Here is a 23589-nt window from a genome sequence, read left to right on the forward strand (position 1 = left end):
ACGCCAGGTGTCATCGAGAGCTATGAGTAAGCATGTTTGTCAAAAGTAAGTAGCTACAAACGATTGGAGAGAAGTCATACTGGGCTTCGACGAGGTCGGGACATAAATTCTATGCCGTGACCCGGATTCGAACCGGGGTTGCTGCGGCCACAACGCAGAGTACTAACCTCTATACGATCACAGCTTCATTTTGGAATTCAAATTGCTTTTAAGAATGCTGCAATGTCAGATTTTTTTTTTAATTAATTTACCCCTCTATGCATTCTTTTTTTTTTAAATATTAAGAATATTTCCCTTTCCTTGTATAAACATGCATAGTCGGCAGTTCTCAGAAAATGAATGCAAGGATCCCTTGATGCCAAGATAAAAGTGTGTGTGTTGTGAACGAGGCAGCGTTTAAAAAAAACCCTAATTGATTTCATATATATTATATATCAATCTATATCACCCCTATTTATGTGGCCTCCATGTAATGCTCTACAATACCACAAGAGAGCGCCAACGAATAACAAGTAGCAAATCTCGTTGCCCGAGAAGGCCACCCAAAAAGCGTCCTTGCATTTCTGCTGCCTCAAAAACATGATCAAACCATGTAATTTGTGAGTTGTTTCTATTTAAGGAACAATGAGTTTAAATGGATGGGCGCTTTAAATTTAAAACGAGTAATATAAGGATCTATTAACATTTTTATGGGGCAGCAAATGGGCTTCTCACGTTCTTATTTATTTATTTATTTTTTTTAATTACCGGCATGGATCGGTCGACCAATTATAATTATGGAAACATCACTATGTATAGCAAAATGTGCAATTCACAAAAAAAAAAAGACGACCCCGTTGGCATAACATTACAATGTTGGTTGTAATGAGGTATGAGGTAAAGTTTTCGTCTGAAATACAGTCATCTTGGATTATTGGCACTGGAAAGTTTGCAGGTCATGGTAGAGTTTGTGACAACATTTGAGGTCAGGTTGGAATGACATTTTATCCCAAGAGTTAATGCTGTCTGTCACAGTTGTTTGCTTATACCTCACAAGCATTTAGAATTGTAAATGTTTTTAAAATGATCACTTTCTAAAATCTAATCACAGAGGGTGTGAGAAAATTAGGTGTGAGCCACCACTCACTTATTGATGGATACTGCCAGAAAACAAAATGGAGTCATTTTACTGTAGGTAGAAAAAACAACAATATGTTTATTATTGTGATTTTGTTTGCAATGTTGTACAACCAGATGGCCGCTTGATTAGAGTTGTGGCTAATAATCTAATGCAGTATAATTTTACACTACTGTAAATACAACCATAGTAAGGAACTTATTTTTTTTAACTTAGTGTAATATCGCATCAAACATCTCAGAATTACAGTTCTAATAGAGTGGATTGGTTGAGGAATTTCATTGTGTAATAATGAATCCAATTAAAATCAAAACACAGAACTGTTATACTAAAATGTAAAAATAAATTGTTTTTAAAGGAGAACAACATTTCTTGAGAACTTCAAAAGGCAAAAGTCAGGTTGCGTCGACTCGTTTTAAGGGACATCTTTTATTTGCCTAACCGCTGTGGCCGGGCAAGATAACACGAGTGACAGATAGATGCCGGGTTAATCATACTTGCTTTTGGGGCTTGCACACCTTTATAAAGGCGCATCTGACACAGGTCAGTCACATCCATCGCCATGAGGGTCCTCGTGCTCGCCTTGGTTGTGGCGCTTGTGGGTATGTCTTTTTGCTCTTTCTACTTCAAAGTGACAATTTGAAGAGTACGATAGCTTTTTTTTTGCACTTACATTGTTTGAATATTTCTGCTTGCTTTTGAAAGTAAAATAACTCTTTTCACTCTTCATTCAGCTGGCCACCAGGTCAAATTTGGTAAGTAAATCTGGACTAAAAAAAAGAAAACATTTTTGATTGATAGTCAAAGTATAACGTGTCACTGTATATTGTTGCAGCTCCAGAGTTCACTGCTGGAAAGACATACACCTACAAATATGAAGCAATTCTCATGGGGGGGCTCCCAGAGGAGGGTCTGGCTCGGGCCGGCTTCAAAATTAGGAGCAAAGTTCTTCTCCGTGCAGTGACTGACAACACCTTCATGCTGAAGGTAGCGACCGTTCTTGTGTCAGCATCAACACATTTTCACAGAGCCATGTGACCACTCGCTCTCTTTCCTTTGCAGCTTCTTGAGCCTGAGCTCTTTGAGTATAGCGGCATCTGGCCCAAGGACGCTTTTGTTCCAGCCACGAAGCTCACTTCAGCCCTGTCAGCTCAACTCTCGACACCGTTCAAGTTCGAGTATGCTAATGGCGTCGTGGGCAAAGTGTTTGCTCCGGCTGGCGTCTCGGCCTCTGTGCTGAACATCGTCAGGGGACTTCTTAACATCCTCCAAATGAACATCAAGAAGACGATGAACGTCTATGAGCTTCAGGAGGTATAACTTGCTACATTCTTCATTTATTTTTCATTTCTCTAATTTCTTACTTGAGTTCTCATTGTGGCGCAATAGCCCGGCGTACAAGGTGTGTGCAAGACCCATTATGTGATCACAGAGGATGCCAAGGCAGAGCGCATCCTTTTGACCAAGACCAAGGACCTGAACCACTGCCAGGAGAGAATTGTCAAGGATATCGGAATGGCTTACATGGAAAGATGTGCTGAGTGTCAAGCGGTAAGCGCAACATGTCACTTATCAGCCGCACGGTGAGATTTCATCGTGTTACTTGCTTTTTTTCAATGTAGAGAGGCACCCCCCTGAAGGGAACAGCAGCATTCAACTATGTCATAAAACCATCTTCCACCGGTGCTCTGATGCTGGAGGCATCCTCCACTGAGCTGATCCACTTCTCTCCGATCAACATCGTGAACGGCGCTGCCCAGATGGAAGCCAAGTACGCACTCGAAATAAAAAAAAACAAACAATGCGTTCAACAAATGGGGGAGTGCTTTCAATAACGAGTGTCGGTCCTCAGGCAATCCTTGAAATTCCTGGAGATCCAGAGCGTTCCAGTGGAGCCCATCAGAGCCGAATACCTCCACCGCGGAAGCCTGCAGTACGAGTTTGGCAGTGAGCTGCTTCAGACACCCATCCAGCTCCTCAGAATTACCAATGCTGAGGCTCAGGTACGTCTTGAGGCATAATGACTCCAAAATGTTTTCATCTCCCCCTGCTGCCACACACTTTACTTTTTTGACCAACAGATTGTTGAGATTCTCAACTACTTGGTGAACAACAACATGGCCAAAGTGCATGAAGACGCGCCGCTGAAGTATATTGAGCTCATCCAGCTGTTGCGTTCTGCCAAATACGAGACTATTGTGGCGCTCTGGTCACAGTTCAAAATGCGTTCAGCTCATCGGTAGGTACAACCTGGATTTCAGATCTACTCCATCTTGACCCAAATAAAACTTCGAGATGATATTGTGCTCCTCCAGAGAATGGATCCTGAATGCCATCCCTGCCATCGGCTCTCATGTTACGCTGCGGTTCATCAAGGAACAATATGTTGCCGGTCAACTGACCTTTGTTGAAGCCACTCGGTCTTTGGTGGTCGCCGTGCACATGGTGACCGCTGACTTGGAGGCCATCAGAGTCCTGCGGGCAAGTCAATAACATTACATGCTCATTACCGTGAAGAAAATCTGCTTTTGTGACGTGCTTTTCATGTATGAACTTCGATTCAGGATTTGGCGGAGAACCAAAAGGTTGAGGAAACTCCAGTTCTGAAAGAGATTCTTGCGCTAGGCTATGGCAGTCTGGTTTCTAAATACTGTGCAGAGAACCCAACTTGCCCGGTGGACCTCGTCAGGGTATGATGACTGATTGCTATTTTTGCTTTTCCACAACTGAATGTGTTGTGGTTGTAACATGAGCCATCTGTTTTGCTCTGCCTCCACAGCCTGTCCACGACTGGGTTGCCAAGGCTCTTGTCAAGAATGATCATAAGGAAGTAATTGTCGCTCTCAAAGTTCTGGGCAATGCGGGACATCCTAGTAGCATCAAGCCAATCCTGAAGGTCTTACCGAGCTTTGGCAGTGCCGCTGCTAACCTGCCATTGCAAGTTCACATTGAAGGTGTTCTGGCCCTGAGAAACATTGCTAAGAGAGAGCCAAAAATGGTGAGCATTTATGCTTGGTAACTAAAAAATCGTGCAAGTTATTTTGTTACGAGCAACGGCGCTTGTGCTGTGCTTTTGCCAATTAGGTCCAGGATGTGGCTGTTCAGCTGTGGATGGATCGAGCCCTTCACCCAGAGCTCCGCATGGTTGCTGCCATTGTGCTGTTTGAGACTAAACTGCCCATGGGCCTTGTGACCATCCTTGCTGACGGCGTCCTAAAAGAACCAAATCTTCAAGTTGCCAGCTTGGTCTACTCTTATATGAAGGCAATGACAAGGTCCACCGCTCCAGATTTTGCCCCTGTGTAAGTACCTTCACAACGGTTGTATTTGCCCTTCTTTGACATCATTGCCAATTGTTGATTTCGGCGAAATTTACAGTGCTGCAGCCTGCAATGTTGCCGTGAAGCTCCTCAGCCCCAAACTTAATCGACTGAGCTATCGCTTCAGCAGAGCGCTCCTTGTTGATGGCTATTACAGTAAGTAAGAATATTTACAGAAGTTTTCCAAGTCAGTGCGTTGATGGCTGCCACCTTGCTCGTGCAGGCCCGTGGATGGTGGGAGCCGCTGCCAGTGCCTTTTATGTGAACGACGCTGCGACTGTGTTGCCCAGAGCCATCGTGGCCAAAGCTCGTACCTATCTGGCAGGCGCGTATGCTGATGTCATTGAGGTATAAACTCAGATTATTCAACAATTACGGATGCTAGGGCGGCATACCATATGCCACAGTACTATTAAAGTAAAATAATTATGTTTTAATTGATTCTGATTTATGATTTAAATTAAAAAAAAATATTGCCTTGAAGTTCTGGAACATCCTGATTATACGATTAAACAACAACACAGACCGTGCATGTAAGAAGACTTTGTCCTCTTGGGGTCGCCATTCTCACTTTTGCCACTGTAGTATCAGTGACGTTTAACTCTTGTGCCTTTAAAAGGCAGGGTGATTGACGTGTGCGTCGGTGAATGAGTTTAGTTGTTAAAGCTGTTAGCGCATGTTAGGGATTAAAACCCCACGATTAAAATTAGCAATAACGTTACCTTGATTTTTACTTGTTAGCTTCTTGTGTAATGGATTGATTCAATTAAGCGTTTTGCAACCCAACCGTTTAAGGCAAAAAAATATATATCATAATTATAACAATAATAAAAACAACAAATCAAGCATATTCAGCAGGGCAATAATATTTCCCTTCTCAGGTTGGAGTGCGAACCGAGGGAATCCAGGAAGCCCTTCTGAAGGTCCAAGAGCTTCCTGACAACGCCGATAGGATCACAAGGATGCAACGAGTTGTCAAGGCTGTAAGTGATCTGTTGTGTATTCCTCAACAGAAACCAAAACATTAGTCTGTTTTTTCATTCATTCGCTTCTCTTTGCATCCTAATGTCAGCTTTCCGCATGGAGAGCTCAGCCGTCACGCAAGCCCCTCGCCTCGGCGCATGTCAAATTTTTCGGACAGGAGATCGCCTTTGCCGCTGTTGACAAAGCAATGGTTGATCAGATCATGGAGGTACGTGAGGCATTTTGTGTGAAGGCCTCTTAATGGTCAAAACACAAATTCTTAAATAAATCTGTCATATTTTACCAACAGCTTGTCACCGGACCGCGCGTGCAGTCCTTCAGAAGGAACTTTTTTGCTGAGATGCAGGCTGGCATGAAAATGAATTACGCTCAGCCAATGCTGGTTGCTGAGGTTCGTCGCATCCTACCCACTGCTGTCGGTCTGCCGATGGAACTCAGTTTCTATACTTCTTCTGTTTTGACCGCGACCGTTGAACGTAAGGAGGACCTTTGCTTAAATATCACTCGTGCCCAAAATTGATTCACATTTTAATACTTGTCACTTGTTCATAGTCCAAGCCACTGTGTCACCACCGATAACTCAGGATTTCCACCCGTCCCAACTGCTTAAATCTGACATCAGCATGCGAGCTGCATTTACTCCCAGGTAAACAGATACATTTGAAATAACCTCTTTATTGATCTAAAAAATACACTAAAATGCTATGCCACTTTTGCGCTCTATCTGTGTTTTGCAGTGTTTCCATGCACACCTATGCAGTCATGGGTGTGAATACAGCCTTGGCCCAGGCAGCCGTTGTCTCAAGAGCCAAAGTTTACACTATTCTCCCTGCAAAGATCGAAATGAAACTTGACATGATCAAGGGCAACTTCAAGGTTGACCTGCTACCTGTCCAGGGCGTCAATAAGATTGCATCGGCACTGTATGTACATTTTTCAGGCATATGAATTCAAGCGACATGAATTATGTTTGTAATGTCCTCTTTTTTTCTGCATCCCGACAGGGTTGAGACTTTTGCTGTTGCACGAAATGTGGAAGATCTTGCAGCAGCTAAGATAACACCAATGATCCCAGCTGACTTTGCACGTCAGTCATCAAAGAAGAGCTCGTCCAGTATGGCATCCACTATGAGCGACGAGAAGGTGAGTTTGAGTTCGAGTCCCACTTTGCTGTGTTTGGCCACCTTTCTGCAAAACAATATTGTTCTCTCGGTTCTGCTGCTTTTAGTCAGTGTCGTCTGAGCTTGTCACCGGCCAACCAAGCAGAATGAGGAAAGTCATCAGGGCCTTTGAGAAAAAGCTGTGTGGACAAATTGAAACCTTTGGAATCAAGGCTTGCTCTGTGATTCAGTCTCGCAATGGGGCCTTCATCCGAGACGTTCCACTGTATGCCGTCATTGGAAAACATTCAGCTTTTGTTGAGGTCACACCAGGCAAGTGGAATGAATGAGGCCACTGGTAGAAATAGGGGTTAATTGGTTCCTAAAAAGTCCATTTGTGTCTTTGGTTCTAGCTGCTGGCCCGGCCATCGAGAAGGTTGAAATTGAGATTCAGGTTGGAGAGAAAGCAGCCGAAAAGATCATCAAAGTCATTGACCTGAGTCAAGATCAGGGAATTCTTGAGGACAAGAATGTCCTGATGAAACTTAAGAAGATCCTTGTTCCTGGTCTGAAGAACCGCACCTCCTCAAGCTCCAGCAGCTCCCGGTCTTCTTCTTCCAGCTCTTCCTCCAGCAAATCAAGCGATTCGAGCTCATCCAAGAGCTCTTCGAGTTCCTCACGCAAAACGAGCAAGATGGTTGACGTTCTTGCCGCCAATTCCAAGAAAGCCAAGTCACAAAATCCCTCTCGGAAATCCTCCAGCAGCAAATCAAGCCCGAGTTCGAGCAAATCCTCCAGCAGCAGCCGCAGCAGCAGCAGCCGCAGCAGCAGCAGCAGCAGCAGCAGCAGCAGCAGCAGCAGCAGCAGCCGCAGCAGCAGCAGCAGCCGCAGTGTCTCCGGCCGCAGCAGCAGCCAAAGCAGCAGCCGAAGCAGCAGCCGAAGCAGCAGCAGCAGCAGCAGCAGCCGCAGCTCTCATTCAAAGGTGAGACACGAACTACTGCAATCACATTTAAGTCTAAAAAGAAAAATAACGTTTATATTTTTCCTTTGCAGCAAGAAATATATCAAATGAATTTTACCAAGACTCACATCCACCAGGTATTTCCTGTTGCACATAAAAACATGAAGGACCTTCTTGCAGCCAAGGAAATGTTTTTCCTGTTTGCAGCATGCGCGCTCTTCTCGTCGCAGCAGCCAGAGCAGTCACCGCAGTTTTGAGGACATCTACAATAAGGTGAGTCTTACGCAGTCATTTGGGAAAAAGCCTTATCAAGACAAATGTTTTGTGTTTTTGCAGGCTACGTACCTCGTTAGTACCGTCAAGCCGACCGTGACCATCCTCGTCCGTGCCGTGAGAGCCGACCACAAGGAACAAGGATACCAGATTGCGGCTTACTTTGACAGAGCGACATCTCGAGTGCAGATAATTGTTGCCAATCTGGCCGAGAAAAACAACTGGAGAATCTGCGCTGATGGTGTGAAGCTGAGCAACCACAAGCTGATGGTAACGGTCCAACTTGTGATCTCTTCCGGCACGACTTTGAGTCAGGACCAACTAATGGCATATGACTTGAACATTTTTAGTCCAAGATCGCCTGGGGTGTTGACTGCAAACAGTATATGACCCAGATCTTGGCAGAAGCAGGTATTGTTGATCAACTGCCAGCACTCCGTTTGAAGCTGACTTGGGACAAAATTCCAAAGGACATGAAACACTATGGACATAAGTAAGCGGCACAGTCTGGTACGCATTTCAAATATTTTAGTTGATCGGAGGGCCACATGTTGATTTCTCTTTCAATTAATCCTGTCCAGGTTGTCTGATTACATTTCAAGAGTCGCTCTGCAGTCTGGAATCAACCAGGCGAAGGTCAAGAATGTTGCAAAGGAGATCAAACTGACAGTAGCAGTTGCGTCAGAACAAAGTCTGGATATTGTGCTCAAAACACCAAAGGTAATCAATATTTGTGAATGTGCTTTATCGGTGTCACTCGGATTCCAAATGATCGCCATCTCCTTTCCAGAGGATCATCTTCAAACGAGACATACCTCTCCCCATTTCTCTACCCATTGGAAACACTTCATCCGAGCTGCAGCTGTACAAGGACAGCTGGGTTGACACCATCTCTTACATGGTCAGCAAAGCTCATGCAGGTAAAAACGTTTTTCATCACTTCGCTTCTTTCACAATTTGGAACTTTCAATTTCAGTTCGCCAAAACACTTTCTTTCACATGTGACATCATGGTTGTATTTTATTACTTTGTGCAGCTGAGTGCAATGTTACCAAGGACACAGTGGTCACATTCAACAGCAGGAAGTTCAGGGCAGAGTTGCCTCACTCTTGTCCCCAAGTTTTGGCTCAGGATTGCACCAATGAGGCTAAATTCATTGTTCTGCTGAAGAGAGACCAAGACCAGGAACACAACATGCTCGTTGTGAAGATTGCAGATATGTAAGCGAGTGTTCACAACCAAAAACCAACACGCAAAGACAGTCAATATGGTGTCTTATTTGTTGTTTTCTCAGTGAAGTGGAAATGTATCAGAAGGACCGCGTTGCCATGGTGAGGGTTAATAAAGCAGAAATCCCGGCCAGTAAGCTGCCGTACAGTCAACCGACAGGTTTGATTTTCCTTTCTCTTAAAGTCTTCCTTCCAAGTAAACAATTTAATGAACAGTGTGTTGGTTGCAGCCGACATTCTTATCAGACAAAGCGGTGAGGGCATCGCTCTTCACGCTCCCAAACACGGTCTTCAGGAAGTCTACTTTGACGTCAACTTCCAGAGGGTAGGAACTTCTAGGTCCAGCGTAGCGACAAGCTCCAGAAAAGTAAACGTGCTCTCACTGTCTAGGTCAAAGTTGTGGACTGGATGCGAGGACAAACCTGCGGACTCTGCGGAAAGGCCGATGGGGAGATCAGACAGGAGTTCCGCACACCCAACACACGTTTGGTCAAGAGCGCAGTCAGCTTTGCACATTCCTGGGTTCTGCCTGCTGAGAGTTGCCGGGACGCCTCAGGTAAAGCATCTGTCAACTTCATGGATTCTGCGCTGATGATTTGGGTCACAGAAGGGACACAGAATTAAATTTTTTTACATGATACGAGCCACCTCCCAATTGTGTGCCAACTTGTTCCAGAGTGTAACATGAAGCTTGAGTCTGTGAAGCTGGAGAAGCAGATGATCGTCCATGGCCAAGAGTCCAAGTGCTTCTCCGTGGAGCCCGTGCTGCGCTGCCTGCCCGGCTGCATGCCGCTGAGAACCACCACCGTCTCAGTTGGCTTCCACTGCCTGGCTGCTGGTGAGTCGGCCAAAATGTTGAGACTTTACAGCTCTCGATCACCTTCGCTGCTGACCACCTGTATCCTGTTGCAGACACGCATGTGAACCGTTCCAAGGGCATGAACGGCATCTTTGACAAGAGCGTCGACGTGAGAGAAACCACCGAAGCGCACATTGCCTGCCGTTGCACTGCTCAGTGTGCTTAAGCAGATGTTTATTTCCATATACCACGCCTCCCAATCACAATAAAGTGTAAACTGAAACCGCAGACATGTGTGATATGAATGGACTTTTTATGTGTTGTGCTGTCTTTTAACAATGCAAACATCATTCATTTGGTCACTGAGGTTATTCAATCCATGTACTGCATCCATCTGTTCATCCATGCGGGCATGAGCTGGAGTCTGAATGAGAGGCGAGGTCACCCTGGATGGGTTGCAAGTCACTTACTGGATAGACAAACAAACATTCGCACTGACAATTACAGTCTTCAGTACACCAAAAGTATCATGAAAATCCAACCGGGCACAGGAACCAGGTGCAAAGACCCCAGTAAGGCACACAAGTGGCCTCAAGTGGTTGAGTTGAAGCAAATTTTGGTCTTGTTCATGAATGACGGAACAATGGAGTGACAGAACGACTGGTGGATCAGTGCAGCTTCATCCGTGATGCCGACTGCATCAGGGTGTTGTGGTGAAGACAGAGCTCGGCTCAGCTCACAACAGTAGCATGGTTAATTTAGTTAACGAAAATTAAAGGAAAAAATAAAACTAAAATTGAAAAACAAAAACGTTAAATATAATAATGATAAGCATTTTAAAAAATTACAACTGATTAAAATTACATTTTACGTTTGCAAAACTAACTATAATTAGAGTGAAAATGTCGTTTTCATCTTTTGGCAATTCATTTAATACACAAGCCTTTGGGGTTTATTTTTCATGTATTTCGATATTAACGCCTCGGCCGTTTTCCAGAAGAAGAGACGGTCGAACAGTTATCTGGGAGTTGTAGTCCTCTTCCTGTCTGTCGCACAGAAATGACAACATCAAGCAACAGCCAATAAAAAATAGCTAGCAGAAACGTCGCTCTTCTGAGACGAATTTGCGCTTGGCTTTGCTCGAATAGCTCACCTGCTCTTCACATCTAATCTGCCCGGAATGCAACGCGAGGTAAAAAGGTCTTTCCTTTTTGGTTCATACATATGAAAGAAAAAATTCAGTATATAAAAAAATAGTACACTGTACAATCGGGTTTAATACCTCTCAACAATAATTCAATCCACAAAAGCACTTCAGAAGTTAGCAACTTGGCAAACAACGCATTCTCGCTTTATTTAACTGGGGCGCATGCAAGCAAATAACGAAGCGGTGTCATCCACTGCATTTATTCTAATTCAAAGTCTGCGGACTGTTAGATTGTATCCTATCTTATCAAAATGTTTTAAAAATATAATTTTGTTGAATTTTGACAACACAATACTTATTGTGGTGTTTTTCTAATGTTGCACACAAGTAAAACACAAATTTCTCTTCAAGCTTATTCCAAAACTGTTTTTGATAAAACTAAAACTAATTGACACGAACAAAACCGCCCTGAAAACTAATTAAAACTAACTACCTTAAAAAAACCTCAAATGGGTGATACGAGCATGAATAAATGGCACCCTCTACTGGGTAAGGCTTGAAAAACCAACATTTATTTTTTCAAACCGGCCCACTTGGGCTCTCTGCACAAAACGACATGCATGCTTACATGCCTGTGGGAGATTTTGTGGCTTTCTCTCTTCTGATTTGGGGAATACCCAAAATAGTCTGTGCTAAGTCCCAGTAAAAAGCAGAACTTCCATCCATCCATCATCCATTCGCTTTTCCTCACGAGGGTCGCGGGCGTGCTACAACCCACTCCCAGCCGTCTTCAGGGAGTAGGCAAGGTACACCCTTGTACTGGTTGCCAGAAAATCGCAGGGCATACAAAGACAAAAAACCACTCCGCCATCACAATCACACCATGGGACAATTTGGAGTGTTCAATCAATCTGTCATGCATATTTGTGGGAGGAAACCGGAGCATCCAGAGAAAAGCCATGCAGGCAAGGGGAGAACATGCAAACTTCACGCAGGAAGGCCAGAGGCCGGATTCGAACCCTGTACATCCGAACTGTGAGGCGTACGTCTAACCAGTTGGCCCACCGTGTTGCCCAATATGGAAATTATGACACATAAAAATGATTATTCATTGATTTCAAAATGTAGTATTTATTCAAGTCGCAATCTCCAAACTGTGAGGTGGACGTGCTAACCAGTTGCCCACTGTGTTGCGTTATTGTTATTATTATTATTATTATTTTATTATTTATTTATTTATTTATTTTTATCATTTACATTGTGTAGAACTGTTTTTAATTGCCTTAGTGTGTTATGCAAAGGTTAAACATGACAAGTAGACTCCCCTTGTTGAGTTTCTTTGATTCAGTCTTTTCAGATTACCATGACCTGGATGAGCGAGACCTGTTGCTTTTTTGTGTTTGTTTAACTTTCTATTATTGCTTAATCTCTTGATCCTTTTTCCACGTGCACTTCCCCACGGTGCCACGCACATCTGATTGGACCACAAATGACTGCACGTTATGACTGACTGCTGCTGAACAACAAGTGGCAAACGTAGCCCGATGAGGAAAAAAAATCTAAGCTTTTTTGTTTGTCGATGTAACTCTGTTTTTATTTTTCATTTCATTTCATTTTCTTTTTAAAATAATATTGTATCTTATGGATTATGTTGACAATTGTTAAAATGTCATGTCATCCATGGTCATGCTGACCACATCAAATAAAGTGAGCAAACAACCATAGTCATTGTGCCCTGTTGGTGTGAACTTTGAAACCAAATTGGAACGATGTGACACAGACGTGACAGACAGTAATAAATTAATTAAGAAAGAAATGTCACAATACAATTATAAAATTCATGAATAAACCTACATTGTAACCATATTGACTGAAAACAACTAAAAATGAACTCCACGCATAATTGTATTCTGTGAAACAAACACACTCATCTTACCATCCAGCAAGTGCAAATGTTTGAATATTTCTAATTCCTCTGTAATAAATGAATCCAACTCGGGATGCAATCTGTCTTTTCTTGATATTGATTGGAATAAATGACAAATGTATTGAAAGCCCCATATTCGTACCCTGTCCAAATTTTGACTTAAGGTGAAATGTGAATTGTTTGATTTGTATTTGTGTCTTCTATCTAGGAATTAAAAAGGACTGGCAAAAGTTACATTTTAGGCTTAATTTGTTGTTTTCATATTGAAAGCACCTCTTTTATACATATATATATATATATATGTGTGTATATATATATATATATATATATATATATATATGTAGATATATATAGATAGATAGATATTTTTATTTTTTTTAATTTTCCCAGCTCCTTGTTTGCATTTTTTTGGTACTATTAATTAAATACCCCTATAATTAATTCCCTACCTCGCTTCTCTGCATTTGGGTCCTCCTACACTTCAAAATAAAATCTGACAGAATGAAGATGACAGTGATTATAAAAATGTGATTCTGGGGGAAAAAAATAAAACAGCCTTTGAAGCTTTATAACATATAATCAGCTTCACACAGAATTATTACAAACATGCATCTCCTTGTTTTTGATGTGCATTTTGCTACATAGGACAGCCCTAATACATATATATATATATATATATATATATATATATATATATATATATATATAAGAAACAATTCTCAAAACTGCCCACAAGCACCACACTCCAGCACTGTTGGTTTGTAAAGCCCAGTGGTTACTTGATCAGGGTGTTTTGTTCTGAGATGATGTGTTAAAGATGTACAGCTAATATGGTACAGTATTTGCAAAGTATACAAATTATTGAGTTAAAATATTTAACTAGTTAAAAAAATGTAAATTAATCTCCAGAGTTCACGCTTTAATTTGGACATATATATATATATATATATATATATATTTATATATATATATATATATATATATACCAACAGTGCTGGAGTGTGGCGCTTGTGGGCAGTTTTGAGAAATGTTTCTAAGAAAAATGCCTGTAAAGATGTCTCCGTTTAGGTTATATTAAAAAATCAAAGAAAGCTATTCGAACAGTCTTTGAATTAAATATTCTTCATATTTGGTGATTTTAGATTCATTGCCAGGTATTATTCAAGTAAATATCTGTTACAAGCCTCACAAAAAAAAGTTGTTGAAATATGTGATTAATCAAAATTAATCATGGCATTTTTTGTGATAAATTAGTGAAAAATATAATTGTTTGACAGCAGTAATATCTATCTATCTATCTATCTATCTATCTATCTATATGTACACACACACATGCACAATAATTTCAGACAGAAATATTTTGTTTTTTTAAATAAAAATTCACATAAATCCAAATTTGCCTTGGGCAAAGGAACTTTATGGTGTAGTACTTTCTTTTGATGGCTCAGATTCAAGAAGACAGCAAATATTTACAAACGATGCTTGACTTTGACCAAGTAAATAACAGAGCAGCCCCATTTTCCGCTATAAAAGGATGCTTGTGAGTGCAGACAAGTACGACCCATCAGCCATGAGAGTGGTTGTGCTTGCCCTGACTTTGGCCCTTGTGGGTAAGTGCCAGTGCTTTCATTCGCTTTTTAAAATGAGTTGGTTTTTTTTCAGGGTGTTATTTTTTTATTCTTAATAATGGTTTTATTAATTTATTTGTTTGTTAAACGTCCATCCATTCAAATTAAAATTGGTTATGGTTAATTAAAACAAAAAGTGTACTACATGTTTGCATTTTGAGGCCAATTGTAAATTTGGATTATGTCTCTTAACTGCGCATTTTTGTTCCATTCCTTTTAGCCTGCGAACATAACTTCGGTGAGTATAAAATTAATTTTTTACAAACAGTAAATTATCCCTGTCGTACAAAAAGGCTTTTATCTCAGAATTTTGCGAGAAAGTAAAATTTGTTGTGTTTTCAGTGAATAAAATATAAATAGAAAATATCTCTCATAAATAATGCTTTTCATTGCTTAGCCAAAATATAAAGACTGTCCAAAAAGAGCTAGTGTCTGTTTTAACGAAAGTCAGTTGCACTGTATGAAAACGTGTCGTTATCTGTTCACGTGCCAATGAACACTTTGACTTTTCCAGCTCCTGACTTTGCTCCTGGTAAGACTTATGTTTACAAATATGAGACGATGCTCCTTGGCGGGCTACCGGAGGAAGGTTTGGCGAGAGCTGGACTCAAAGTGAGAAGCAAAGTTTTAATCAGCGCCATTCAACAGAACATGCTCCTGCTCAAGGTGAAGTCCATCAATCTCATATTCAAGCATCACCTGAGTAGCACAAGCACACCGATTGACATTTATGTCTGAAACTGTAGCTTGCTGAGCCCGAGTTCTTCGAGTACAGTGGCGTTTGGCCCAAGGATGCTTTTACTCCGGCCACCAAGCTGACTTCGGTCCTGGCGCCTCAGCTGATGATCCCCATCAAGTTTGAGTACTCCAACGGTGTTGTCGGAAAAATGTTAGCGCCCGAGGGTGTCTCGGTCATGGTGCTGAACATCTACAGAGGTATCCTGAACGTCCTGCAGCTCAACGTGAAGAAGACACAGAATGTCTACGAGATGCAGGAGGTAAGCCAAAGAGGCGTTGCTCGTGCATCCATCACAGCGTATTCAAAAATGCTTTCTTTTGTGTCAAGGCCGGAGCTCAGGGTGTGTGCAAAACTTTCTATGCCATCACTGAAGATGATAAGGCTGAACGCATCCTCCTGACAAAGACCAGGGATCTGAACCACTGTCAGGAAAGGATTGTGAAGGACATCGGGTTGGCCTACACTGAGACGTGTGTCAAGTGTCAGAGGGTAAGTGACGTTTTACAATGGATAGGCTCACAGAAGTCGAAAGGGCAGTGTGCAAAGTCGACTGTTTGTCTTCCAGGATTCCAAGAACGTGAAAGGAGCAACCGCATACAACTACGTTCTGAAGTCCATTCCCAACGGTGTCATGATCTTGGAAGCATCGGTCAATGAGCTCATCGAGTTCACACCTTTCAAAGAGATGCATGGAGCCGCTCAAATGGAGACCAAGTATGGAAAAGGAAAATGACGTCCATGTCAAAGTTAGGAGACGAGCAGGCAATCAGTTCAACTTTTCATCTGCCTATTCTATTTCTTCCCTAGGCAACTTTTGACTTTCGTTGAGGTCCAGAATAGTCCCGTGGCGCCCGTGAGAGCCGAGTATCGTCAACGCGGATCCCTCAAGTACGAGTTCTCCACTGAACTGCTGCAAACACCCATCCAGCTTGTGAAGATCACCAACCTCCAATCTCAGGTTTGCTGCTTTCGACTTGCTTCAATCACCAAGATTGACAAGAAATCGCATTCCGAGGATATTTGATGATATACCGTACCTTCATTTGTTCGCAGGTAGTTGAGGTTCTAAATCACGTCACCACCAACAACATGGAGAGAGTCCACGATGATGCCCCTCTGAAGTTTTGGGAGCTCATTCAACTCCTTCGTATGGCCAAACTTGAAGATCTGAAAATGCTTTGGAGCCAGCACAAGGCCAAACCTGCACACAGGTAACATTCCCATTAACATTTCAGTCAGAAAAAAAAATGCAAATGAGACGTTACCTACGCTACTCTTATCTTCCAGGCAATGGATCTTGGATGCACTTCCTTCCATCGGAACTCCCGTTGCGCTGAAATTCATCATCGAGAAAATTGAGGCCAATGAATTCACCACCTTTGAGGCTGCTCAAGTTTTGGTCGCCTCGGTTCATATGGTGACAGCCAACAGTGAGGTCATTCAGCTGTTTTCGGTGAGGAACGCGGAGCCCACACTCCTCACATCGTTGTTGCATCAAACATGAAACATTTGAGCAAATGTCTTTTTCAGAGCTTAACAGTCAACGACAGAATCAAGAGGAATCCGGTTCTGCTTGAGATTGTCTTACTTGGCTACGGTACCATGATTTCCAAATATTGCGCAGAGAAGACAGTCTGCCCCGTCGAACTGGTCAAGGTGAAATGACCTCACCATTCTGCATTTTAAGATTAATTCTGTTTCCGAATGAGAGTTGGTGTATCAATCCTGTACTTTTCTCACGCAGCCCATCCACAGCCTTCTTGCGGATTCCATCTCCAGAGGCGACAAGCGGCAAATGGTTTCTGTTTTGAAGATGTTGAGCAATGCTGGCCATCCAATGAGCCTCAAGCCGATCACAAAGGTCCTCCCCATTCATGGCACAGCGGCTACAAGCCTACCCACCAGAATTCACGCTGAGGCAATCATGGCCTTGAGGAACATCGCCAAGAAGGAACCAAGAATGGTATTTGCAATGCTTCACTTGAATATGCTTTCACAATGGTGAAATATTCAAGGGCATCTTTCAAGGTTTCATTCCTCTTCCCCAATAACGAAAGTCTTCACATAGTACCCTGTTCATGTCTACCCCCAATAGGTCCAAGAAGTGGCTCTTCAGCTGTACATGGACAAGACTCTTCACCCTGAGCTGCGCATGCTCGCGTGCATCGTTATCTTCGAGACACGGCCGCCAGTGGGTTTAGTGACAACTCTTGCCAACCTCGTGAAAAGGGAGGAGAACTTGCAGGTGGCCAGCTTCACCTACTCTCACATGAAGTCCCTGACCAGAAGCACCGCTCCAAACCACGCATCTATGTAAACTCCCTCTCAAGACACATCGTCACATTTGTCTTGGACAAACTTATGTGAGAAACTTTCCGTTACAGTGCCGCTGCTTGCAACGTCGCAGTCAAAATCTTGAGCCGCAAGCTGGAAAGACTGAGCCTCCGCTTCAGCAGAGCCATTCAGATTGACTTATATAGCCGTAAGAGCTATACAATATTTCCCATTCCCCCCTCCTTCCTTCTTGCTGTTAACTAAATGCGTTTGTCCAGATCCCCTGATGCTCGGCGCTGCCGCCACAACGTTTTACATCAATGATGCTGCCACCGTTTTGCCAAGAACTGTTGTGGCTAAGACCAGTGCCTACATTGCCGGAGTTGCTGCTGATGTCCTCGAAGTAATGATCTCAAGTGACCTTACATTGAAATTCTGAAATTCAAATTCATTTGAACCATTGATCGTTTGCTAGGTTGGAGTGAGAACTGAAGGACTCCAGGAGGCTTTGCTGAAGAGCCACGCTTTAGCCGATGATGCCAACAGGATCACCAAGATGAAGCGTGTCATCAAGGCTGTTAGTTATCAACAATTCTCCACGGACACAACGAGATGACAAACGATGACGGGCTGTCCTAAGTTGACTCATGTTTGATTTTCGTCTTTTTCCAGCTGTCCGACTGGCGTGCCATGCCCAACAGCAAGCCTCTCGCCTCCATCAATGTCAGGCTCTTTGGACAAGAAATCGCCTTCGCTGACATCAACCAGGAGTTGATTAACCAGGCCATCACGGTAGTGTTATGTTCTAAACGATGGCGAAAAAAAAGTGGCTTTTGCCACTTCACTTATATTCCATAAATCCAATATTAATCACAATGCCATGCTTTAAGTGAAGGCACATAAAACATTTTTTGGGAAATAAAAAAAAAAAGCTCAGCTTAAAAAAAAAATGACAATGCCTTTGCATTGTGATGCATTCTTTCTGCACAGATGGCCAATGGAGCTTCTGTTAAGGAGTTTGGTCGCGACGCTATCAAAGCGCTGCTGTCGGGAGTCTCATTCCATGTTACTAAGCCCATGCTGGCTGCTGAAGTGCGCCGCATCATGCCGACAGTTGCTGGATTCCCAATGGAGCTGAGCCTGTACACCGCTGCTGTGACTGTTGCCACTATTAAAGGTATATGCTCCCTTTCAAACGAGACGATCAACTTCTGATGTTTTGTTGAACCGGCGAGAAAAACTAAAGGGGTACTTTTTGGCAGCCAAGGCAACTGCAACTCCGGCTCTGGCAGACCCAATCGATTTCCGCCAACTCCTGAAGACCAAGATTGAGCTGATGGCTGACATCAAACCAAGGTGCATGCAAAGTCTGACAATGAAGTCATAAATCAACCGTTAAACCTCCTAACATTTGAACGTTATCCTCTCCTAGCGTTGTTGCGAACATGTTTGCTGTGATGGGAGTGAACACTGCGATCCTCCAGGCTGCTGTCCTTTCAAGAGCCAAGATCAACACCGTCACACCGGCCTCCATTTCAGCGAGACTTGATATCAGTGAGGGTCAGTTCAAGATTGCGGCTCTCCCTGTTTCTGCACCCGAAGAGATTGCAGCTATTGAGTAAGTCTTGACGTTCAGTTTCAACACAGTATGGTATTCAATTTGCGAGGGGGAACATAACCAAGACTTTGATCCTTTAACAGGGTTGTGAGCGTTGCTGTGGTGAGAAATGTTGAAGATATTTCCAACGCCAGAATCACCCCCCTCATTCCTGCCCAATACATGAGATCAACTTCAAAGCAGTCCCGCTCCTCAAAAACATCCTCTCGGTCTGCTAGTTTGGTAAGCTTTGAAATATCAGTCAGCAATGCGCAATGGACAACCACAGACTGCCATTTACCCACCTGTCTTTTCCTTTGAATAGGCTGCATCTTCAGAGATCATTCAGGATGATATGGAAATAATTCCCATCAGGAGAGCATTCTCCAAAAAGTTCTGCTTCCAAGCTTACGGAACTGGACTGAAGGGCTGTTTCAAGGTCGCCACAGACAACGCTGCTTTCATCAAGGACATTGCATTGTACAGAATGGCTGGAAAGCACTCGGTCTCTGTGTCAGTGAAGCGCAGTAAGTCATAGAATTTGCAAAATTGCATGGAATACTTCCAGTCGAATAGATAAACAACTAATTGATTGTTAATCTTAGATGAAGATGAATCCATCGAGAGACTGGAGATGCTGGTTCAAGTTGGACCAAAGGCCGCAGAGAAGATCCTCAAGAAGATCGACCTGGCTGAAGAGGATATCATCGAGGGAAGACCAGTGTTGATGAGGCTCAAGAAAATTCTGAATGGCACCTCCTCCTCCTCCTCCTCTTCCAGCAAGTCCTCTTCATCTTCAGTTAGCAGCAGCGGCAAGAGCAGCAGCAAGAGCAGCAGCGGCAAGAGCAGCAGCAGCAAGAGCAGCAGCAGCAAGAGCAGCAGCAGCAAGAGCAGCAGCAGCAAGAGCAGCAGCAGCAAGAGCAGCAGCAGCAAGAGCAGCAGCAGCAGCAGCAGCAGCAGCAGCAGCAGCAGCAGCAGCAGCAGCAGCAGCAGCAAACGAAACAGCAAGCGCACCAGCAAGCCCACCAGCAGCAAACGAAGCAGAAAGAGAAGCAGCAGCAGCAGCAGGAACAGCAGACACAGCATGCGCCTTGAAAGCAGCTCTGCATCCAGTTTGTCATCTCTCTTCAGCGCCAGCTCTCATTCCTCCCGTTCCAGTCGCCCCATCTTGAATGTAAGCATGCCAAAGTGGACTTTTTGCTTTATGTGTGAAATTTCTCAATTATTTTCGTCATCTTGACAGCGCGTCGACTCCAAGCGCACCTTCCAGCGAAACTACAAGAAGGTATGTGAGCACGGTGCTTCGACGCAATGATAAAGGTGCATATTTAATTTTTACCATCTTATGTTGTTGCAGTCTCAAGCTTCCTCAGCGTCTCAAAAGAGCAGAAGCAGCGGCAGAAGTTTTGAGGCCATCTACAGCAAGGTGAAACTTGGTCTTTTGGAACACGAACATTCATACCTCAGATCCTTTGCTTAAATGTTGTTTTTGTTTTGACTTTCTAGAACAAATTCCTCGGCTCTCAAAATGCTCCTGCCTTTGCTGTCATCCTGCAAGCTGTGAGGACCGACGGCAAGCTCCAGGGATACCAAATCACTGGCTACGCAGACAAGAGTAATGCTCGACTTCAGATCATCCTGGCTGCCCTGGCTGCTGATAACAACTGGAGGATCTGTGCTGATGGTGTCTTGCTCAGCAAGCACAAGGCCACAGTGAGAAAGCATCTCGTCGCACATTTTTCAATTCCTTTAGCAACCGTTACACATTCCATCTGTTGTGTCTTGAAAGGCCAAAATAACTTGGGGACAAGCGTGCAAACAGTATGACATGACAGTCACCGCTGAGACCGGTCTTCTTGGTCAAAGTCCAGCAGCTCGCCTCAGAATGACATGGAATGTACTGCCAACTGCTTTCAAACGCTACGCAAAGAAGTATGCAAGCCCAGTCGACACAAACGCAAAGACCGGTTGGATTTTAAATCAATTAAAAAAATGGTCTTTTCTCAAATCTTCCATCGCAGGGCATATGAGTACATCCCTGCTTACGTGATGGACCGCTTCATCCGAGGAAAGGACTCCAATAGCGTCAAGCAGTTGTCATTCACAGTGGCTGCAACATCTGAAAGGACCTTGGATTTGATTTTCAAGACACCGACAGTATGAACAATCCAACCGTTCCGGAGAGAAAATTATATCTTTGAAAATTCCAATCGTGTTATTTTGTCTACAGCGCAGCATCTATAAACTGGCTTTGCGTCTCCCCCTTGCTCTGCCACTGGATGAGTTAACAGGACTCACACCATTTGATGATGTGGCTGATAAAGTCCGTTACTTGATCTCCAAGGCCGCTGCAGGTAGTATACAGCGCTTAAAAAAAAAATCTTGTTTTGTGCGCGATTTATTCATGGAGTAAACCGTTTTCTCTTCTTCCTGCGTTCAGTCGAATGTAGCTTCAGCAAAGACACAGTGACCACATTTAACAACAAGAGGTACAAGAACGAGATGCCTCAGTTTTGCTACCAAGTTCTGGCTCAGGACTGCAGCGAGGAGATGAAGTTCATGGTGCTGTTGAGGAAGGATGATAATGTGCGCAACCATATTAACGTTAAAATCGCTGACATGTAAGTTGAAATGAGAATAGGTCGCACTATATGAGCAACGATGATGAAAAATTTTTTTTAAATGGCTTTCACTTTCTCAGCGATATCGACCTTTTACTGAGGAACACTGATGTGGTTGTGAAAGTCAACGGAAGGGAGGTGCCATCCAACAGTCCACAATATCAGCACCCATCATGTTCGTATTCATTATTTTCTTTAAAATTGTAACACTGCTGGATGAACAATTCCTCTCAAATCCTTTCAACACACTACCCACCATAACAAGAGAATTGTCAATTGTTTTTTTTTTTTCTAGCTAAAATTGAGATCAGGCCAAACAGAGATGGCGTCTCTGTCTACGCCCCAAGTCTGGGACTTCATGAAGTCTACTTTGACAAAGATTCTTGGACGGTAAATAACTTTGAAGCTCATTTGAAGTGGATGATTACTCACGAACGAATGGTTGATTCCATGTTTCCATGCAGATTAAAGTGGCCGATTGGATTAAGGGACAGACTTGTGGACTCTGCGGAAGGGCTGATGGTGAATTAAAACAGGAATACCGCACTTCCAACGGACGTGTGACCAAGAATGCCGTCAGCTTCGCTCATTCCTGGGTTCTGCCGGCCGAAAGCTGCCAGGACACCACAGGTGAAATACAAAACATGAAATATTCCGTTGGAAGGAAAGGGATTTACCCTTAATTCCAAATAAATACAAAGTGACATTTGCAAGAAGTGACTTTCACATTTTTTGCAGAGTGTCGCATGAAGCTCGAGTCTGTGCAGCTGGAGAAGAAGAGAAATGTGCAAGGTCAGGATTCCAAATGTTTTTCTGTTGAGCCTGTACTGCGCTGCCTGCCCGGTTGCCACCCCGTCAAGACCACCGCCGTCAACATTGGCTTCCACTGTCTGGCCAACGGTGAGCGATTAACTAAACATGCAGCAGCAGAAAACTGAAGCGGTTTATTATATTGCTCTTTTTTCTTTGTATTCGCAGCGGGCACCATGATTCCGCAGGACTTTTACAACTACAGCGTGGATCTGAGGGAAACAACCCAAGCCCATCTCGCTTGCAGCTGCACATCTCAGTGTGCATAACTACATTTACTTTGTCACTTAGTCTCAAAGTGTTGAATGTAATATTAAATAAAGTCGCATCTCAAAACCATCTTGATGCTTTGGAGTCATTGAAGTGCAAACATGGTCTCATAAATCTTTATGAATATACTGCATATTTATTTTGAAAAAGAAAATCATCACACAAGGTGTATTTATGGCAGCAGGTATCAGGTCTCACTCAACTTTACAAGTACTGAATTATTTCATTGTACATTAGATATCTTAAGATGTCCTGCAATGTATAGACACTGCACTTACAAACACTTCACTGGACTGGCCTAACTCGGACCATTGAGTAATAATTTCTGCAGGCCAGACAGCTACAAACATAATTTGATAAATAATAAAAATCTCCTTAAAAATAAAAAAATAATAATAAAACCAATCAATGACCACCCCTAGATGTAAAAAGACAAAGTCAACAAGTTGTTCATGACAATAGATGCAACACAGTTGCTCGCATGCCCTCTGCATCTGAGCCAATTTGCACAAGTTTAAATTCGTTTAATTAACAAATTTGGGAAACTGACAGCATGTCCTGCCCATCTATTGTTGTAGTAACACGGATGGCCACTGTGCGGCAGGGCTGAGCTGAATGAACATTAATTCTGTTGTAGTCAAAGCCAACATTTTCATTCAGGTTGTTAGCAAAATATAATTTGAGCATATTGTTTATACAAGTTACCATAAATGGAGTGATAGTGTGTACAATGCACACCTAAGTTGTTTCCGAGCTGTCACGCGGTATTATAGGAAGCGTCGGCTTCAGTGTG

At 43.1% G+C, this 23589-nt stretch overlaps 2 protein-coding genes and 1 long non-coding RNA gene across 3 annotated transcripts; all 3 read left to right on the forward strand.

The window, feature by feature from the left end:
* The first annotated feature begins 1575 nt into the window (after nucleotides 1-1575).
* On the forward strand, nucleotides 1576-10071 carry LOC148324316 (vitellogenin-2-like). Its single transcript, XM_088312344.1, has 34 exons — nucleotides 1576-1719; nucleotides 1852-1872; nucleotides 1953-2104; nucleotides 2180-2431; nucleotides 2507-2668; nucleotides 2740-2888; nucleotides 2970-3120; nucleotides 3199-3356; nucleotides 3433-3598; nucleotides 3682-3807; nucleotides 3897-4115; nucleotides 4202-4419; nucleotides 4496-4593; nucleotides 4661-4785; nucleotides 5319-5420; nucleotides 5510-5629; nucleotides 5711-5897; nucleotides 5974-6067; nucleotides 6159-6344; nucleotides 6426-6564; nucleotides 6650-6854; nucleotides 6935-7503; nucleotides 7575-7619; nucleotides 7690-7755; nucleotides 7819-8025; nucleotides 8106-8248; nucleotides 8337-8475; nucleotides 8546-8675; nucleotides 8792-8975; nucleotides 9050-9144; nucleotides 9215-9309; nucleotides 9375-9540; nucleotides 9661-9822; nucleotides 9897-10071. Exons 1-34 carry the CDS (start codon nucleotides 1680-1682, stop codon nucleotides 10007-10009), a joined length of 5184 nt encoding a protein of 1727 aa, XP_088168470.1. The 5' UTR covers nucleotides 1576-1679; the 3' UTR covers nucleotides 10010-10071.
* An 838-nt stretch (nucleotides 10072-10909) lies between these two features.
* LOC148324317 (uncharacterized) lies at nucleotides 10910-12654 on the forward strand. Its single transcript, XR_015846347.1, has 2 exons — nucleotides 10910-10975; nucleotides 12279-12654. It is a non-coding gene; the product is annotated as an uncharacterized LOC148324317 (long non-coding RNA).
* Nucleotides 12655-14347: 1693 nt separating this feature from the next.
* On the forward strand, nucleotides 14348-22865 carry LOC148324318 (vitellogenin-1-like). Its single transcript, XM_088314203.1, has 34 exons — nucleotides 14348-14467; nucleotides 14706-14723; nucleotides 15000-15151; nucleotides 15232-15483; nucleotides 15552-15713; nucleotides 15790-15938; nucleotides 16032-16182; nucleotides 16278-16435; nucleotides 16512-16677; nucleotides 16755-16880; nucleotides 16969-17187; nucleotides 17320-17537; nucleotides 17609-17706; nucleotides 17777-17901; nucleotides 17974-18075; nucleotides 18171-18290; nucleotides 18489-18675; nucleotides 18761-18854; nucleotides 18931-19116; nucleotides 19200-19338; nucleotides 19421-19622; nucleotides 19701-20269; nucleotides 20339-20380; nucleotides 20453-20521; nucleotides 20602-20808; nucleotides 20885-21027; nucleotides 21117-21252; nucleotides 21326-21449; nucleotides 21536-21716; nucleotides 21797-21891; nucleotides 22012-22106; nucleotides 22181-22346; nucleotides 22455-22616; nucleotides 22695-22865. Exons 1-34 carry the CDS (start codon nucleotides 14392-14394, stop codon nucleotides 22793-22795), a joined length of 5190 nt encoding a protein of 1729 aa, XP_088170329.1. The 5' UTR covers nucleotides 14348-14391; the 3' UTR covers nucleotides 22796-22865.
* Nucleotides 22866-23589: the final 724 nt, after the last annotated feature.

This window comes from Idiotropiscis lumnitzeri, chromosome 13, assembly GCF_059441095.1.
Source record: "Idiotropiscis lumnitzeri isolate Australia: NSW breed Sydney's pygmy pipehorse chromosome 13, RoL_Ilum_1.0, whole genome shotgun sequence".
NCBI lineage: Eukaryota > Metazoa > Chordata > Actinopteri > Syngnathiformes > Syngnathidae > Idiotropiscis > Idiotropiscis lumnitzeri.